General features: G+C 40.2%; 1 protein-coding gene and 1 non-coding gene across 3 annotated transcripts in view; one reads left to right on the top strand and one right to left on the bottom strand.

The window, feature by feature from the left end:
* Positions 1-14,431: 14,431 nt before the first annotated feature.
* Positions 14,432-14,537, top strand: LOC111825509. Its single transcript, XR_002828691.1, has one exon. It is a non-coding gene; the product is annotated as a U6 spliceosomal RNA (small nuclear RNA).
* Positions 14,538-19,757: 5,220 nt separating this feature from the next.
* The window catches only part of CDKL3 (cyclin dependent kinase like 3), a 35,603-nt gene continuing 34,637 nt past the window's right edge, over positions 19,758-20,723 (bottom strand). Inside the window, exon 12 of one of the 2 annotated variants that reach the window (XM_023751999.1) lies at positions 19,758-19,908. In XM_023751999.1, the coding sequence (XP_023607767.1) occupies positions 19,840-19,908 (69 nt within the window). In that variant the 3' untranslated portion in view covers positions 19,758-19,839. The remainder of the gene's footprint in view (positions 19,909-20,723) is intronic. The other variant, XM_023751998.1, reaches the window with a different exon arrangement.

The raw sequence follows: 20,723 nt of genomic DNA, 5'->3' as shown, positions 1-20,723 counted from the left end.
TTTGCACAGGGCTATTTTAAGCTTTAAATAAACCCATGTAAAGTTCTTAGCACATAACAAGTACTCTGTCTACATTAGCTATTATTAACATCAATTTTATAATAAAATCATTTTTTATTGTGAAAGATTTAAGGATCACTATAGAAAATTTATGAACTACTGACAAGTTTAAGGAAGAAATAATCATAACATCCAGGGATGAGTGTTACGTTTATTTTGATGTGTAGTCTTCCCAGCTTGTGTATGTGTGTGTGTGTGTGTGTGTGTGTGTGTGTGTGTGTGTGTGTATGAAATTAAAAACTGGGTTCATGTTAAGAATGTCTGTTCTGAAACCTGGTTATTTCAACTGATATATCATAAGCACTTTACCATATACTTAAATACTCTTAGAACATAGTATTTTTAAAAGACTACCTAGTTTCCCAGGTGAGATCTTCTGGACCACATCCTCTGGCTGCTCCCCCTATGATTGGATCAGTCTACCTTCAGTAAAGTCTGAGAATGGCAATTTCCCAAGCCCTTTCCAACCCTAGGGATCATTGAAAATGCTTGGCCACTTGATAAGAAAATATAGCTCATTGCTGTTTAACTTTGTGGCAAGGTACTGACTCCTCTAAAAGCTGAGAGCGAAGGCATTGGCCTCAGAGAATTGTACCCAGTCTGATAACTTCAGTGACATTTCCCCAGTGGCTCAGTTGCTTTCCCATGTCCTAAAAGAGGTGACACAGTTGGAAGGAGGAGTGAGGGGGGCCAGGATGGGAAACAAGCCCAACTCATCACAGTGGAAGCTTGTCTCCTGATCCCAGCCCCTGCCAGTGTCAGATCACTCCCTGATGAAGCAGGCATTATCTCTCCTCCACCTCCCACCCGAGAAGAGCCAGTATAATGCTGTCCTTTGTTAATTGAATTGATAAATTTAAACCTCTTTCTCTGCTCTGCAGTAAAAGAACTTTCTATTTTGGGCTTAGTGACATAGCCAAAACTAAGCAGAGAGCAGCAGGCTGCAGCATGAGTTAATAGTTTTTCTTCAAGGGAGAGAACCCACAGGCAAACAGAAGGACTTTCCAAAATACATTGTCTGCATAGCAACATGCAGCCTATTTGCTGTCTTTCTGCTGACAGATATATTTCGGGTTCAACACTGAACACTATCTAACCTTCAGAGTAAGCTGATGGATTGATTCTGAACAATCAGGTTTCTAAATTCAAATCAATTCTCCAGGAATTTGTGGATGCCTCCCTCTGTACCTAGAGCTGGACTAGGGATTGTCAGGGAAGAAAATTCTGTCCTCAAGGGAAATCTTAGCCACCAAAAATTATTTTGATTTGAGGAGTGCCTAAAACATTTGCCTAAGAATATGCCTCCCCCTGCTCCTCTGTGTCTCTGCCTGAAATTCCCACATTGACCTAAGGGTCCTGGGTTTCAGGAAGCCTCTGCACTGTGTTCCAATGACCCATCTGCTGCCAGCTTTGTTTGGATGCAAAAAGTGGATGCAGGATATATAGGGAACCAGGCCAAACAGAACCAGAGTTTTCTTTTCTTCTTTGCAGTCCCTGTTCTTCATTATCATAGCTGTTATAGTTTTTAAAAAATATATTTTATCAGCTTCACGGGGGTCCTGAGGGCCGTGGCAGCAGTGTCTGATGCCTCCCTGGGACTGCCTGGGCTGCGGTCTCCACTAAAAATAAAATATGTGTGTGTGTGTGTGTGTGTATTATTGAGTTTACAGAGAGAGAAACATCCATCAGCTGCCTCCTGCACGCTCTCTACTGAGGATCGAGCCCGCAACCAAGGTACATGCCCTTGATCAGAACCAAACCCGGGACCCTGCAGTCTGAGAGCCCACGCTCTAACTACTGAGCCAAACCATTTAGAGCATACTTGTTATAGTGTTGATTAAACCCCCAGCGAAGTAAATGCTTTCATTTCTTTAGATTTATGCCCATCAAGATAAGAACCAGGATAGCATCAGACATCCCTGAGTTTGATAAGAGCAGGCATGTTAGAAGACATCTCACACAAGTCCAGATATCAGTAAATGAGATTCTTTAAAAACAACAACACTGTAATCCTGCTGATCAAGTACTGAGCCAACCTGCCTTTGCCCCTTGGTTAGCATCCTGTGACAGACGTAAGCAGTGGCAGTCCTCACTCAAAGTCAGCTGAAGCGGCTTAGATTGAGTCATCCAGGACAGCTCCTTTAAACGGGTCAGATTTAAAGTCCATCAGAAATTCCCAGTGACCATTCAGGTATATTTAAACCTTCTTAAATGTGTGTGGAGGTAAATCAAATATCTAAGAAAGCTGTTATTTTCATGCTGATGTTTCCTCAGCTTTCAAATGAGGATAATGACAACGCAAACTTCTAAAAGGGGACAGAAGGCTTAATTTATGATTTTTCAGGAAAGAACCAATGGAATTTTCAGATTTCTGGGAGTAAGATTTCTGGGAGAAATCGAACTATTACTGTATTTCTGAAATGTGCTTGTGAATTTAGAACTACATTTCAGTACTTATAATAAGCCTGGATAACAGTCAATCATGCCAGGATGTGAGCCACATGAATACTATTGTCACTATTATTCTCGTGCACAATCCTATATAATAAAACCCTAATATGCAAATCAACCGAATGGAACGACCGGTCCCTATGATGCGCACTGACCACTAGGGGGCAGACACTCAATGCAGGAGCTGCCCCCTGGTGGTCAGAGTGCCGCTCAGCCAGAAGCCTGGCTCACGGCTAAGGAGCAGAGCGCCTAGTGTGTAAGGAGCAGCGAACAGGTGGGCGGTAAGGAGGGAGGGGTCCCAGACTGCAAGGGGGCACAGGCCGGGCTAAGGGACCCCCCCCGCAGTGCACGAATTTCGTGCACTGGGCCTCTAGTTGTAAATAAGCAAAGAGGTGGGCTTTGAAACAACACAGGGAAACAAAAGTACAAATCAGCGGGATGCATTAATAAACATCAGCGCTGGGAAAATAGTGACCACAAAGTGGGCCTGTGACATAAAAATCATAATGGAAGCTTGGCATTAGAAAGAGGAGCAAAAGTTAAAACCTGGAGATGGCTGCCACATGACAGAAAGATCCAGAGGTTCACAAATGGCCTGGCTGCTTCACCCAGGACAAGGTACCCACCATCAAGTGGGGCCTGGCTTCTCCTTCTCAGATGCTCCAGCATAGCCTCATCCCTTCCATTCCTCATACCAGAAATACACCACCCCTTCAGTGCCTGTTCCCACAGTGTCTCTTGGTTAGATCTCCATTCCTATGTCCTAAAAGTCACTAACTCACATCATTGGCTTGTTGATGCTCTCTCTTTATTTTATTTTTTTAAAATATATTTTATTTATTTTTCACAGAGAGGAAGGGAGAGGGATAGAGAGCCAGAAACATCAATGAGAGAGAAACATCGATCAGCTGCCTCCCGCACGTCCCCAACTGGGGATGCGCCCGCAACCAAGGTACATGCCCCCGACCGGAATCGAACCCGGGACCCTTCAGTCCGCAGGCCGACGCTCTATCCACTGAGCCAAACCGGTTCTGGCAGATGCTCTCTCTTTAAAGAGATCTGGGGTGACTTCTATCTCATATGAATCCAGAGTCAGCATTGCTCCCTGCTGTCAGCCAGGCCCCTATTCTTTTGTCATTAAGAATGATGGAGACCACCCTAGCCGGTTTGGCTCAGTGGATAGAGCGTTGGCCTGTGGACCAAAGGGTCCTGGTTTCGATTTCAGTCAAGGGCATCAGGCTCCTCCCCAGCCTGGGCCCTGGTTGGGGCTCGTGCAGGAGGCAACCAATCAATGTGTTTCTTTCATATCAATATTTCTCTCTGTCTTTCCCTCTCTCTCGAAAAATCAATGGAAAAATATCCTCAGGTGAGGACTAAAAAAAAAAAAAGAATAATGGAGACCAAGAGTAAATTTTAAGTGTTCTCACCACAAAAAAGAAATGATTATGTGATGTGATGCAGCTGGTAATCATTTTGCAATATATAAGCGTATCAAATCAACATATTGCACACCTTAAACTTATACAATATTGTATGTCAACTGTATCTCAACAGAGATGGGGGGTAAGAATGATGGAGACTAAAATTAGCTTCAGTAGCTCACTACAAGGTCTCAGTCTGGGTTAAGATTCTCAGGCTACCCTTCCTTCCTCTCTCCTACTTGATTTCAAGTCTAAGGTATGCTTTGTTTGTTTATTGGATTTTAAAGTCTCTTCTGAGAGACTCAAAGTTCATAAAAAAATTTCAGGGAGCAGTTACTTAATAATGATCAAGAAGTTATTTTGTGCCCTAGCTGGTTTGGCTCAGCGGATAGAGCGTCGGCCTGCGGACTCAAGGGTCCCAGGTTCGATTCCGGTCAAGGGCATGTACCTGGTTTGCGGGCATATCCCCAGTAGGGGGCGTGCAAGAGGCAGCTGAATCGATGTTTCTCTCTCATCTATGTTTCTAACTCGCTATCCCTCTCCCTCTCCCTTCCTCTCTGTAAAAATATCAATAAAATATATTAAAAAAAGAAAAGAAGTTATTTTGTCACCAGATGACTAAGCAAGAAGAAATGGACCCAAATTAAGGCAAGGGAGATTTCAGTTGACACCTGATGAAATATTTGACGAAAGATGGAACACAGGCTGGACTAGGCCATGGGCAAGAAAACGGGAACTTCATATCTTTCCAGAGCCCTTCAAGGAACAGACTGAGCAGAAGACTGTGTATAGTCTAGACTTGAGGCAAGCCTGCTGGCAAACAGGGGAAGGCCAAGGTTCTTTTCAGATCTAGTAACACTTCAGAAGCGTGGCCAGGTGCTCTAGCAAGCTGAATTTTTATTATTAACAACTGAACAAGAACCTATTCCTAGAAGAAAAAGGAGGGCTCAGAGCCTGTCTAGGATTCCAAGAGCTCAAGTTACCTGCGAGGTCTACCCCCTGAGCCCTATGAGCCTGGTTCATTTTCTTAACCACGTTTAGGGGGCCAAAGAAGGGGAATCTTAAATGTTAAAGTCCATTTAGTGGAAGAAACTTTCCAATAGTCAAATAAATCTTGCCTGTTGTGTCAAAGTCATATTTGTCAGTTAATCATGCAGAACTACTTCTGAAAATTTTCTCCTAAAGAAAACTTCCTGAAGGTATTGAACAATGCCAGAAGAAGACAGGGGTCGCTGCAGTTCCTGATGAGCTCAGCAGAGCCCAGAGCCAGCCCTTTTTCAGCTGAGAAAGTTTCCCTTTGTTGCCTCAGCCAAGAACTAAGGAATCCTGGGTCCGCATACCAGGCTCCTTAAACAATGATGAATCTACTTCACTTCCTCCTTTATTTCCTAACCAAGAGTGGCATTCCAGTTTCGGTATGGAGGCCAGAAAGGGCTGATGACGTCACCACTTCCCCATAGGGGTTCACTCAGTCATCTTAGCAGGTTGCTTAAGAGGTAAGCCACCCTCCCCTAACTTCCTTTTGAAAGCCCAAACTAGAGATTATAGTTCTTAAATGAGGCACTCAACTTATTTTGCAACAGATGAAATTTTTCAAAACAAACCTCCAAGGTACATGTGTATAGGACTTGGGTGGAGGTGAGAGTTGGCCAGCACTGCTGAGACCTGGCTTTCAGTATGAGCCCTGCTGCATTCAGGGCCTTTGGATAACCTTTAAAATGATGCTATGACATTTCTCAGCAATAACATTTTCTAGAATTCTATACAAAAAGAGGAAAAGGGGTAGCAGTTGTTACAGAAGATTCTGGCCTCAATTTCACCTGCTCAGGAGAATTAGAGCAGTGTTGCAGCCACACCAATAAGACACATACCCTCCTGGGCCAGGCCCACGGTCTCCACCACTTAGGAATGAAGTTTGGAACAACCTCTGGGTCTCTGGGGAACATGGTTGCCATTCATCCCCCATTTCCCGCCTTTTCTCCTCTTCTCTACCCTGAGACTAGATTATTTATATTTTACGGGAAGAAAAAGTATGATGCATTCATTCCTCATAGCTTCAGAGAGAATCACTGTTGGTGATTGAATTGAACTCCGCTGTTTCTAACACAAAAACCAACATTTAGATAATCACCATCCCTTCGCAAACCTTTTAAAAAATATTGGATTACACTGTGTGATCTCTTATCTTTAATATTTTATTTTATCATTCCTGAGAAATCATAGTACTCTACTCTGGGCCATGGAGTGAGGGGCTGGTTACATGGAAAGTCCTGCCATGATGAGATTACTAACTTAATGGAAGAGACAAGCTGGAGGAGAAAAAGCTCTTGGAATACAGATAAAAGGCACAGGCAAATGAATCACTGCTGTACAGAGTTAGTGTAGGCTTGAAGACATGTGTGGGACTGAATAGTGTACTATGCATTAAGAAGAGAAAATACCAAAGGTGAAGTGATTTAGAAGTATAAATTACCAGTTATAAAAATAGTCACAGGAATGTAAAGTACAGCATAGGGAATCTATAATAATAATCTATAATAATAAAAGGTAATATGCTAATTAGACCGGATGTCCTTCCGGCGAAGCTGGGGCTGCAAGGGAAGTCTGGGTCCTGGGTGTTGGAGGGAAGCCAGTGCCGGCAGCTGGGGGAAGGAAGGCCTACTCTTACACAAATTTTGTGCATCGGGCCTCTAGTATAGTTGATAATATTGTAATAATTATATATACAGTCAGGTAGGTACTAGATTTATTGAGGGGGTCACTTCGTAAGTTGTATAAATGTGTAATCACTATGTTATACACCCGAAATTAATATAATATTGCATGTCAACTGTAATTGAACGAAAAATTTAAAATAATAGAAATTACTGGGTATGCACATTTTTCTAACAATAATTCATCAGTATTTCTCCTGATGAATTATAGCAAAAATACTCAACTCAAAATCTATAATACTCAACTCAAAATCTAAATACTGCTAATTCTGCCCTCTACCTAGAGTGATTATTTTTAAAAAGATGTATAATTTTGCCCAGCTGGCGTGGCTCAGTGGTTGAGCGTTGACCTATGAACCAGGAGGTCATGGGTGGATTCACATGCCCAGCTTGCAGGCTTGATCCCCAGTGTGGGGCATGCAGAAGGAAGCCGATCAATGATTCTCTCTCATCACTGATGTTTCTCTTCTCTCTCCCTCTCCCTTCCTCTCTGAAATCAATAAATATTAAAAAATAAAAAATAAAAATGTATAATTTCAAACATATATAAAAGTAGGCCTTCTGTCAAATGCTTAGCACAGTGCCTGGCACATAATAAACATCCAGTATATGATAGCTCTTATTTCAATCTATTAAGATCTTTCTATCTATCAAGAGACACTACCCCTTGAAGCCTTTTTAGTTCCCCAGCTGAAAGTCTTATCTCCTTCCTCTAGGATCCCACAGATTGTTCATACCTCTTTCTCAGCACTAATCACTTTCTGTCTTGTGTTACTATTATTATTTAGATATGCATCTCTGTTCCACTTTACTAAATCCCTGCCATGTACTAAATGCCATGGGGAATAAAATATGAAGGAAACTTGGTCCTTTGCCATACAAATGCTCACACTCTAGTTAGCAAACAGAAACAGACATTGACAACTCAAAAATAATTCAGTGATGTTTGTTGAATAAGGCTGTGGATCATTATCATTATTATGATATTGTTTCCCTGAGGGTTTCTTTTATAGAAGAATCTCCAACTCTGGGCTAGATTTTAGCCCAGGAACTATTTCCCCTACTACTAAACAGAAATTTCCTCCTGACAGCAAATACAGTGAAATACAATTGAACCCAGCTGAGTTTAGGGGACTCAAGAGAAAGGCAATATCAGTGATGTTGTCAGATTCAAGTGATACGATCAAACTATGACTTCCCCTATTCTCAAAGCTTTTGCCAAAATAAATACACAGTGTTGGACCTAAAATATGGCACAAGGCTAAAGCACTTCTAGTCTCCTTTTCCTGATGATGCCGTTGTGATGTGCATTCTTGATGTATGTATAATTCAAAGGCAGACCGGAGGGTGAAGGCTGCATGTCCATGCTGCCTCCTCTCACTCTACCTACAGATAGTCAAGACCATGAGGTCAGTGACTACCACTGGTTTTCAGCTTCAGAAAGCTGGCAGTCCTGACTACTGAAGTCCTACATCTTTATTGTACTAAATGAAACTATAAGTCAGTGCCAGGTTGTCAGGGTCAACAAGACTTCAAGTGAGACTGCTCAGGATCCTGCCTCACCCAAATACCTGAAGATAAAAACTACAACACCTACACCAAGAAACAATGCAACTGGACAGCATATTTTGACCGTGTGAACTGGGTACATGTCATCAAGACAGTTCCTAATGAAATAATTGCTCTGGGCTGCCAAAAACAGGACTGGCTTGTTCTTCCGGGCAGAGCCAACACCCCCTTTCTCTTGCCGCCTTCTACTCCAGGCTGGCTGAAGACTATGGCCCTGTGGCAGGCCTAGGCTGATTTCTTCACTCTACCTCTAGAGCTCTAGCTCTGTGGGTAACTGTGGAAGAGAAAGCTTTACTCAACTATGTGCTGTTTCGTGTTTATGAAACATTAAAAAATTAAACGTATGGTCAAACAATGGGCTTAAATGTTTTAAAGACAGTTCATTCCTAGAAAGCTAAAAATACTATAAAATCCCTAATTACATCACACATTTTAATCATAGTATCAAACAGTATTTCCAGCATTTGTAGAGACTTCTTTTTCTTTTCTTCACAGCTGAGTATGCCACCTGGCATGTGACTTAAGAGTCCAGATGAGGCTAAAGGTTCACTGCTCTTAGTGCCCCTAAGGCTCTCATTTGTTTTAACGAAATCACATTCATGAGAGTCAAGCTTCTAATCATTAGCACCAGCAGCTTCATTTTTCCACTTCAAATAAATTCTTGGTCCTGGTTGTAGACTTGATCCCCACTGTGGGGCGTGCAGGAGGCAGCCAATCAATGATATCAATGATTCTCTGTCATCATTGATCTATCTCTCTCTCCTTCTCTGAAATCAATAAAAATATATTTTTAAAAGAGGTTTCTTTCCACCTTTTATCAAAATAGATATTGAATTATATAAAATATTTTTTTTCCAGAAACTAAAACTAATCCACCCCCCTTTAATCTGTTAGAGTGGTAGACTTCAATAATAGGTTTTCTAAATCAACCTTGTATTCTGGGATAAAACCAACTTAATTGTTACATATTATCACTTTTACATATTCTAGATTTTGCTTGCTAATATTTTGTTTAGAAGTTTTATAGTTGTTTATGAGCTTGGGCTGTTATTTTCCTTGTTTTAGTGACCTTGCCTGGCTTTGGTTTCAAGACTATTCCATGCATTCATTCATTGAACAAAGTTTTTAATCCCCCTTATGCACAAGGCACTATTTCTAGGCACTTGGACATGTCATGAACAAAGGAGAAAACTATCCCTATCCTGATGGAGATTATATTCTAGCCTCATAAAATGAATTGAAGTATGTTCCCCTTTTTTATTCTCTGGAGGAGCTGTTTGACTTGGGAATTCTCTCTTCCTTAAATGTTTGAGAGAACATATTTGTTAAACTCTCTAGGCCTGGTATTTTAACAATTGATTCTCTTTTTTTATTGGTTACAGGGTCATTTAGGTTTTCTATCTATTTTTTGAGTTAGTTTTAACCAACATTTTGTAGGAATTTAAATTTTAAAATTTATTGGCTTACAGTTTCTGGCAATGTTCTCTTACTATTTTCTTTTTTAATTTCTACTACCTCTGTCCTCGTGGCCCCCTTCTCATTTGTTAACTTCCTTGTCCCTTCCTTGTTGTTCTTGATCAGTTTCATAGGCTTGTCCATTTTGCTAGTCTTATAAAAAAGTCAGCTTGCAGATTTGTTCTCTATTGTCTTATGTCTCAATTTCTCATTTCATTAATTTCTGTTCTTACACTTATTTCCTTCCATTTTGGTTTTATTCTGTTCTTAAAAATTCTTCAGTTGGTGTCTAGTTCATTAATTTTCAGCCATTATCTTCTGATAGAAACATTTAATGTTACATATTTCCTTCTATTACAAGTCTTTTTTAAACTTTTATAAAAATTATAACACATAAACAACAAAATCACAAGAGTTCAATGAATTGTCACCAAATGAACAGAACACATGTAATTCCCAGGATGCAGGTCAAGAAACAGAATATTACTGGACATCCGAAGCCCTCCTCATGCCCCTCCCAATCACCATCTCCTGTTTTTCCCAAAGGTAAACATTAACCCCATGGATTAGTTTTACCGTTTTTGAACTTTTTGAAAACAGAATAATGTACTATGTATTTTGTGTTTGGCTTCATTTATTCAATATTATATTTGTGGTATACATCTAGGTTGTTGCATATAGGTAATTTGCATATGGGTGTAATTTGTTCATTTTTACTGCTATATAATATTTCTTTATATGAAAATACCAGAATTCATTTTCCATTCTACCATTGATGAACATTTGTGTGGTTTCCAGTTTGTAGCTATTACAAATAATGCTGATATGAACATTGGATTCTCTTATTTTAAAATAATTTTTCAAACTTGTAGAAAAGTTATAAGAACAGTACAAAAGAACATGTTTTTCCTGAATCATCTGAGACTAAGTTGTTGGTATGATGTCCCCAAATAACTTAGAATTTATATGTAATTCCTACAAACAATGGTATTTTCCCTCCCTCCCTTCCTTCCTTCCTTCCTTCCTTCCTTCCTTCCTTCCTTCTTTCCTGAATCATCTGAGACTAAGTTGTTGGTATGATGTCCCCAAATAACTTAGAATTTATATGTCTTTCTTTCTTTCTTTCTTTTTTCCCTCCCTCCCTCCCTCCCTCCCTTCCTTCCTTCCTTCCTTCCTTCCTTCCTTCCTTCCTTCCTTCCTTCCTTCCTTTCTTTCTTCTCTCTCTCTCTCTCTCTCCTTTATAAATTTTACTTTATTGATTTGAGAGAGAGAGAGAAACATTAATGTGAGAGAGAAACATCGATTGTTTGCCTCCTGCATGTGGCCTAACGGGGGATAGTACTGCAACCTGGTTACGTGCTCTGATCAGGAATTGAACCTACTACCTTTTGTTGTACAGGATGATGCTCGGACCAACTGAGCCACACTGGCCAGGGCAACAATAGTATTTTCTTACTTATTCCCAATACAATAATCAAAAGCAGGAAATTCACATTAATATATTACTACTATCTAATCCACAGAACTCATTCAAGTTTTCCCAACTGTCCCAGTGTGTTTTTCGTAGCAAAATACTCCAGTCCAGGATCACATGTTTTATTTAGCTTTCCTATCTTTCTTCCAATATGGAATAGTTCCTCAGTCTTTTCTTGATTTTTACGGCCCAGTTATTTTGTATAGTGTCCCAACATTTTAGTTTTTCTAGTATTTCATTATGTTTAAATTCAGGTCACATATTTTTGGCAGGAATATCAGAGAAATAATGTTCTTTTCATTGTATCCTGTCAGGTGCTAAATGACATCAATTTGTCCCATTAATGAGAATGTTCACTTTGACCAATTTATTAAGGTGTTTTCTAACAGGTTTCATCTCTATAAAATTACTATTTTTTCCTTTAGAATAAGTATATTGTGGGAAGATACTTTTTTTTTTTTTAAATATATTTTATTGATTTTTTACAGAGAGGAAGGGAGAGAAATAGAGAGTCAGAAACATCGATGAGAGAGAAACATCGATCAGCTGCCTCCTGCACATCCCCCACTGGGGATGTGCCCGCAACCCAGGTACATGCCCTTGACCGGAATCGAACCCGGGACCCTTGAGTCCGCAGGCCGACGCTCTATCCACTCCTTTAGAATAAGTATATTGTGGGAAGATACTTTGACACTCTGCAAATATCCTGTTCAGTTTTAGCATCTATCAACGATTCTTGCCTGCATTAATTATTAGTGTGATGTCTGAGAGTGGGTTTCATTTTAGCTATTTTTAGGATTTCAGCTATTTTTGTTCCCATTTTCCAGCTGGGAAAACTGAGTCTTAGAGCACCACACTTATCTGCCCCAGTGGAGAAGTGGTAAAGGCATGATTGGACTCTTATTACTCATCTGTACTTGATGGCTTTTAATAAAAATAGAATGTTCATTCAATAAATATTTTTAAAAAGAAAGAAGCCCCAGGAGTTTATAAGTACAGTTTCAATAAATAGTCTGATACTTACCAGATATTGTTTGGTGGATAGAAATGAAAAAAACCAACTTTTCAAACTCGAATCTATCAAACAATAATCCAAGGAAGACTATTGATGGCAGAATTATTCCATAATAAATCTTGCTTTTAAAGTTTTCATGAGGCATCAGATTCTTTCAACATTGTAATAAACAGTTTGATGTAATAATTATTAGCCACAAGGAAATTACTCAGGGACGCCCAAAATATGATGGCTGAAATGTATATAAATAATCTATAGCTTGGTTTATATGTCCTAAAACTTTAGCAGGGGTCCTCAAACTATGGCCTGCGGGCCACATGCAAATACAAATATTGTATTTGTTCCTGTTTTGTTTTTTTACTTCAAAATAAGATATGTGCAGTGTGCATAGGAATTTGTTCATAGTTTTTTTTTTTTAACTATAGTCTGGCCCTCCAACGGTCTGAGGGACAGTGAACTGGCCCCCTGTTTAAAAAGTTTGAGGACCCCTGCTTTAGAGTCATTCATCTGAGGAAACCCAATTCCTAATATTTTAAAATATATATTTTTATGGATTTCAGAGAGGGAGGGAGAGGGAGAGAGAAATAGAAACATCAATGATGAGAGAGAATCATTGACTGGCTGCCTCCTGCACATCCCACACTGGGGATCGAGCCCCACGACCTGGGCATGTGCCCTGACCGGGAATTGAATTGTGACCGCCTGGTTCATAGGTAGATGCTCAACCCCTGAGCCATGCAGGCGGGGCCCTGGCATGCATTTTTATTGCATCTCTCATCTAGAGGAACAAGAAGCATTGATTTAGAGCAAAAAGCATTGCTCTAACAATTTTTCTAACTTATCTGATATTCCATGGAATTCTGTTCCTAACATGCATCCTTCTGTTAGTATCCCATCTTCATAGCTAGTTCAGTCTAACAGGGGACGAAGAGTGCTATCCTTTGTTACACCAGGGCAGAGACTGTCTCCAGGTCCTGAAAATGCTGGGCCCTTAGCTCCCTCTGGAGGAGGTTAGGACTATTTGACTTCAAAGAAAACCAGATTCACCTTTACTCTTTGGCAAGAGAGGCACATAAACTATGTAATAGCCACTGGATACCTGCAATCTATATACCACTATGCATTAAATGAAAGCTAATTTGTAACAGCAAGAACCTTAAAACAAAGTCAGCTTAAAGCCAATCTCAGGCAAACTTCATTTCACAGGTTCTTTTATTCTTTCAATACCGTTATGTATCCATTTAACGAAGCAAAGAAATCATTTCACTTATTCTAAGCCGAGAGCAAATTGAGATACCTGCACAACACTGAGAGTACTTAACACAATTTCCCACTCTATAGCAAGTATTAAGTGTACTAATTTAGGACTTTCCTGGTCCCCTGACACACAGTGGCTAAAAAACAGGAACGTGGTGACTTTAGGTGGAGAATGTGAAAATCTGACCCATATACTGTAACTCACTTTGCAGAGCATCATTTCTATTCACTCTTTCACTTGCCTTTTCTGAATTTCCTTGTCTCCTTTCTCTTTTTTACTTTCTGAGAAACAATTTTTCTAACTTATCTGATATTCCATGGAATTCTGTTCCTAACATGCATCCTTCTGTTATCTTTCTGTAATTAAGTTTCAATTCCTTCATTAAAATACTAGCAAATTGTAAACTCAGCTGATCTCCTTCACCTTTAAACTCCATGCCAGATCACTTCTACTTAGTCCTTGAACAATGAATAATAGCCTGCTATAGAGAGCATATTCTACCAATAAAATTATCCCATATTTTTCAAGTGATTACTATATAAGGTGCTTAGTAAATTCATTCATTCATAAACAAAACAAAAGTTACTGAGTGCCAATACATGTGGGTTGTGACCCCTGAAAATACATCCTGCATATCAGATATTTACATTACGATTCATAACAGTAGGAAAATTACAGTTATGAAGTAGCAATGAAAATAACTTTATGGTTGGGGGTCACCACAACATGAGGAACTGTATTAAAGGGTCGCGGCATTAGGAAGGTTGAGAACCACTGTGCTAGGCACTGTTCTAGGCATGGGGAATACAGCAGCAAACAAAATTCTAAATCCCCACCTTCAGGTGGTTCCTATTTTAGTGGAGGGAAACCATTAATAAAGAAAATAAGTAAAATACATACCTTGCTAGATAGGAAAGTGTTACATGAAAAATTAAAAGGGGGAAAAACCAAGATGGCGGCATAGGTAAACACCAGAAATTGCTGCCTCACACAACTACTTCAAAAATACAACTAGTGCTCGCTTCGGCAGCACATATACTAAAATTGGAACGATACAGAGAAGATTAGCATGGCCCCTGCGCAAGATGACATGCAAATTCGTGAAGCGTTCCATATTATAAAAAAAAAAAAAATACAACTAAAAGACAAAACGGACATCATCCAGAACTACAGGAAGGCTGGCTGAGTGGAAATTCTACAACTAGAAGGAAAGAGAAAAGCACACTGAGACTCAGAGGAGGTGCGGAAGTAAAGTACAGTGGTACGGAGGCGCACGTGGAAAGGGCTGAGGACGCGGTTGTCTTTTTCAATCGGGAGGGAGTCTCAAGCTCCCAACTGCTCTGAACTCCAGTTCTGGGCGAGTCTATGGGGACCCAGACTCATACAGGGAGAAACTGGACTGTCTGGCATCGGTTGCAACTTGAGGGCGGCTTTCTCTCAGAGGTGCTTGCAGTGATTACCGGGACACTGAGACATGGGGCCCCTTAGGGTAGGACTGAGGATCAGCCGTAGCTGTTTGCTCCACCCTGTTGATTCCCTGAGACCCCACCCCACCCAGGCTTTTGCATATGAAAGGCTGGGCCCTTTGCAATCTGAAAATTACCTAAGAAACTGCAGCTGGGTCAGAGAGACCCAGAACTTCCAAAAGAAGGCCCAAGGCCCCACAGCAGCTTGCATTGCTTCACAGCTGGGCCTCATCTGGGCACCTCCAAAACCCAAACAAGGAAGAGGAACCTGCAGATCTCTCCATAGCTCCTGCTGGGTAGCCTCAGGCAGAGGCTAAATTAGCACCTCCTTAGAGATCCAAGAGCCAGTGTACCCAGTGGTCAGAGTGGGACCATCCAGATTACAACTCCTCAGATCCATAAGGGACACACTCAGGGGGCAGACTCAGTGAGCACCAAAGCCCCACTGAAGCAAGTCTCGCCCCTAAGGGTGTCTCCAGCACAGAAGTTCTCCCACTGTAGACACAGCTGATTCTCACAGCCAATTGGTCTGGAGGTCAATTCCTCCCAGTGATACTACAACAATCAAGGCTTAACTACAACAAGACTGTGCACAAAACTCACAAAGGGGTGCACCAAGTGTGTCCACCCCAGGTAATTGGGGAGGCTGAGCCACTGGGCCCTATAGGACACCTAGCACGGAAAGCTACTCTATCAACAAAGGGAAGCCGAAACCGGTTTGGCTCAGTGGATAGAGCATCAGCCTGCAGACTGAAAAGTCCCAGGTTCGCTTCCGGTCAAGGGCATGTACCTGGGTTGCGGGCACATCCCCAGTAGGAGATGTGCAGGAGGCAGCTGATCGATGTTTCTCTCTCATCGATGTTTCTAACTCTCTATCTCTCTTCCTTCCTCTCTGTAAAAAATCAATAAAATATATTAAAAAAAAACAAAACAAAAAAACAAAGGGAAGCATAAAAAATGTGGAGACAAAGAAACAGGTCATAAATGACAGAAATGGAGGAAAGCAAACTACTGGATATATAGAGTTCAAAACCACACTTATAAGGTTTTTCAAGAATTTTCTAGAAACTGCTGATAAACTTAGTGAGACCCTCAAGAATTCTAGTGAGACCTTTGAGGATATGAAAAAGGACCAACTAAAAATTAAGCATACACTAACTGAAATAAAGAATATTATACAGAGTTCCAACAGCAGACTAGAGGATCGCAAGAATCAAGTCAAAGATTTGAAATACAAAGAAGCAAAAAACACCCAACCAGAAAAACAAAAAGAAAAAAGAATCCAAAAATATGAAGATAGTATAAGGAGCCTCTGGGACAACTTCAAGTGTACCGACATCCGAATTATGGGGGTGCCAGAAGAAGAGAGAGAGCAAGATATTGAAAACCTATTTGAAGAAATAATGACAGAAAACTTCCCCTACCTGGTGAAAGAAATAGACTTACAAGTCCAGGAAGCGCAGAGAACCCCAAACAAAAGGAATCCAAAGAGGACCACACCAAGACACATCATAATTAAAATGCCAAGAGCAAAAGACAAAGAGAGAATCTTAAAAGCAGCAAGAGAAAAACACTCAGTTACCTACAAGGGAGTACCCATACGACTGTCAGCTGATTTCTCAACAGAAACTATGCAGGCCAGAAGGGAGTGGCAAGAAATATTCAAAGTGATGAATACCAAGAACCTGCAACCAAGATTACTTTATCCAGCAAAGCTATCATTCAGAATTGAAGGTCAGATAAAGAGCTTCACAGATAAGAAAAAGCTAAAGGAGTTCATCACCACCAAACCAGTATTATATGAAATGCTGAAAGGTATCCTTTAAGAAGAGGAAGAAGAAAACGGTAAAGATACAAATTATGAACAACAAATACACATCTATCAACAAGTGAATCTAAAAATCAAGTGAATAAACTGGTGAATATAATAGAATCAGGGACATAGAAAGGGAGTGGACTGATTATTCTCGGGGGGGGGAGGTTGTAGGGGGTGCGGGAAGAGACTGGACAAAAATCGTACACCTATGGATGAGGACAGTGGGGAGGGGGTAAGAGCAGAGGGAGGGGTGGGAACTGGGTGGAGGGGAGCTATGGGGGGAAAAAGAGGAACAACTGTAATAATCTGAACAATAAAGATTTAATAATTATAAAAAAACAACAAAAAAAAAGAAAAATTAAAAGGGGATTATGAATGGGGAAAGCTGTAACTTTAAGGAAACGTGGTAGAGAAGTCTTCATATATGAGTAAAAACCAGTAAAGAGGTTGTCATGAACAATGGGAAGAAGGTGAAGGAGAGAAGCAATCACGCAGTCACCTGAGAAAAATTTCTAAGCAGAGGAAATAGCAAAAATTAAGGTTCTAAGGCAGGAACATAGCTAGGAACAGCAAAGAGGTCAGTGGGCCTGGAACAGAATGAGCAATAGGAAGAGAGCAGCAAATCAGGTTAAAGAGGGGCCAGAGGCATACTGTGTAGGGCCCCGTAGGTTACTGTAATGTCTGTGGCTTCTACTCTGAGTGAAATGAGAAGCATTGGGGGTTTTGAGCACAGCAGTGACAGTCTGATTTAAACTGTATTAAGGACACCCGGCCCTGGCCAGTGTGGACAGTTTGATTCCTGGTCAGGGCACAATGTTGGGTTGTGGGTTCAATCCCCAGTGGGGGTGTGTGGGGGAGGCAGTTAATGTTTCCTTCTCACATCAATGTTTCTCTCTCTTCTTCTCACTCTAAAAATCAATAAGAATATATTCAAACAAATCACCCAGGCAATGAGTTGGTAAGAGACTGAAGGTTAAACAAGGGTATAATCAAGGAGATCAGTTAAGATACTACTACAAAATATAAACAAGAAATGTTGTGAATAGCAGGAGGGTAAAAAGTAGTCAAATCCTGGAAATACTTTTAGGGTAGAGTTGAAAGGATATGGAGCATCAGAGAAAGAGGGAAGTCATGAATTACAAGGTTTTTCTCCCGAGCAATTGGAAGAATGGCGTTCCCTTAACTAAGATAGGAAAAACACAAGCGGAAGTAAGAGATCAGGACCTTAATCTTGGACATGTTAAGTCTGAGATATTTATGTATTTTAGTGGAGCTGGCAAATGGGCAATTGGAAATCTGAGTCTGGAGTGTAGGAGTCAAGTCTAGAGTCAGAGAATTGAAAGTCATCTATATATATAAAAGCCTAAGCAACCAGAATGCCGGAACGACCAGAACGACCAGTCGCTATGATGTACACTGACCACCAGGGGGAAGACGCTCAATGCAGGAATTAACCCCTGGTGGTCAGTGCGCTCCCACAGCCAACCTCCCATTGCCAGCCAACCTCCCGCAGTCCCTCCCCCCGTCCAGCAGGCTCTGGTCGGCAGCTGGCAGCCCACAGCCAGCAGGAAGGCCCTGGCCAGCCCTAATCGCCGGCCAGGCCTAGGGACCCCACCCATGCACGAATTTTGTGCACGGGGCCTCTAGTCAGTTTATAAATGGTATTTAAGCCCAGCTTGTGTGGCTCAGTGGTTGAGCATTGACCCATGAACCAAGAGGTCACTGGTTTGATTCCTGGTCAAGGCACATGCCTGGGTTTTGGGCTCAATCCCCAGTAAGGGGTATGCAGGAAGCAGCCAATCGATGATGTTTCTCTCTCATTAATGTTTCTACCTTCCTCTCCTTTCCTCTCTCTCTAAAAATAAATAAAAATAAAAAATTATAAAAGGTATTTAAGACCATGTATCTGGATAAGCTCACCAAGGGAGTGTAGACAGAACACAGAATAGGTCTAAGAACTGAGCCCAAATACTTGATGTTTCTCTGTCTCTCCACTTCCCTCCCACTCTCTAAAAATCAATGGAAAAATAATCTCAGTTGCCCTAGCCGGTTTGACTCACTGGATAGAGCGTCGGCCTGGGGACGGAAGAGTCCCAGGTTTGATTCTGGTCAAGGGCATGTACCTTGATTGCAGGCACAACCCCAGTAGGGGGTGTGCAGGAGGCAGCTGATCGATGCTTCTCTCTCATCAATGTTTCTAACTCTCTATCCCTCTCCCTTCCTCTCTGTAAAAAATCAATAAAATATATTTTAAAAAAATAATCTCAGTTGAGGATTAACAAAAAAATAAAAAATAATTAAAAATAAAGTAGAACAACAAATTAATGTTTCTCTCTCTAAAATAAATAAAAATGTAATTAATAAATAAGAGATTATAATATTATAATACAAATTATGCTTTCCTTCGTTTTTCATGTCTACTTTTAATAAATAAAAAATCAGGTAGTGTTCTGGTAAAACACCAGATAATCCCATTTTATTGGTTTTTTGTTTGGTTTTTAAGACTAGGACAATTGAGAATTTTGGCACTATTCTTCTTTTGGGTTGTATATAATTGGGTTTTATTAGATAAAAAAGGCTTATAGCACATAAAAAGCACTATCTGATGGAACTAGAAAACTGAAAGAGTGCAGGTAGTTGTTTATAAGGATAAAAGAATTTAACACTTGAATATCATATAATTTCGATATTTTAAAAATATTATAAATACTTTCACAGCTGACTAACAGAACATATGTTTAATCATTTAATGTTAATGGACAGCTTTTAGAACAATGGGTCAGACATTTCATGAAGAACTCAATTCAGAAAGCCTGAGCATCCTAGGGAATAATTGACATTTAAAGTTATGTGACTAGCAGAGGGCAGAGATCAGTCTAAGTACAGTGTGTCCTACGACAGGATGTGTTACCTACTCAGTAATCATGGCAAGTAAAGAGGCAGGAAGACAGATGACTTTAATTCCAAATCAGAGCATCACATCAACAGAATTCTTAGAAGAAAGATGAAAACAGTGAATGGTTTGCTAACAAAATGAAGTGGAATGATGCTAATGCAGATGAATGGCCTACTTACAGCTCGTTACATTTCTACTGTATATAAAATAAAAAGGGAAGGCTTGCCAATTTGTATTTTAAGATTTAAAAGACGCTACCCCCCAAAAATCTGCTCCTCTTCAAATTCTTCTCCGAACAATGGCCATCTCCACCCTAAAATTAGAAACCAAGCCAGTAAGAACCAGAGATAAGAATGTAAATATATATTGCCAAAACTTTACCTATTAATGTTAAATTATATGTAACAACATATTCTATTAAACTACTAAATGATAAACATGCTGGTCAAGCCAGAAGATTTGCTTCAATGCTTTGCTCAACTTCCATCCTTATTAAACACAACCTTCATGATATGTTTAAATGCTGTTCCCGAATGTTCAGCGTAGAAGCAAACCCATGTTTCATTCTTATCAAATATATTTGTTTGCTCAGAAATATTTGGTGCTCCCAGACATTGGGATCTTATTTTACATTAAAAAAATTTTCCTTCTGTAATTACAAAGTTTTGAGCCTAAGCTAAGAATGACCCCTAATCAAACATGACTGAGATAATGAATGTATCATTAAAATTATATGACTTGCCCGGCTGGTGTTGCTCAGTGGATTGAGCATGATCCCGTGCACCAAGAGGTCACTGGTTCGATTCCCAGTCAGGGCACATGATCCGGTTTCAGGTTTGGGGTTTGATCCCCAATTGGGAGGTGCAAGAGGCAGCCAATCTATGTTTCTCTCTCATCAATGTTTCTATTTCTCTCTCCCTCTCCCTTCCTCTCTCTCTAAAATAAATAAAGACATTAAAAAATAAAAATAAATAAATTAATTAAAATTATATGATTTAATATAAGCTGTAGTTTTATTAGGATGTACCAGTCAGGCAGTTTTTATATATATATAATTTAATGTTCAAATTAAGAAAACATAAATAATTTAAAGATTAATAAATTTAAAAACAAATTTAGGTGACTATA

The sequence above is a fragment of the Myotis lucifugus genome, unplaced genomic scaffold (genome assembly GCF_000147115.1).
Source record: "Myotis lucifugus unplaced genomic scaffold, Myoluc2.0 scaffold_28, whole genome shotgun sequence".
In the NCBI taxonomy this organism is placed as follows: domain Eukaryota; kingdom Metazoa; phylum Chordata; class Mammalia; order Chiroptera; family Vespertilionidae; genus Myotis; species Myotis lucifugus.
This window is presented reverse-complemented; position numbering and strand designations above follow the sequence as displayed.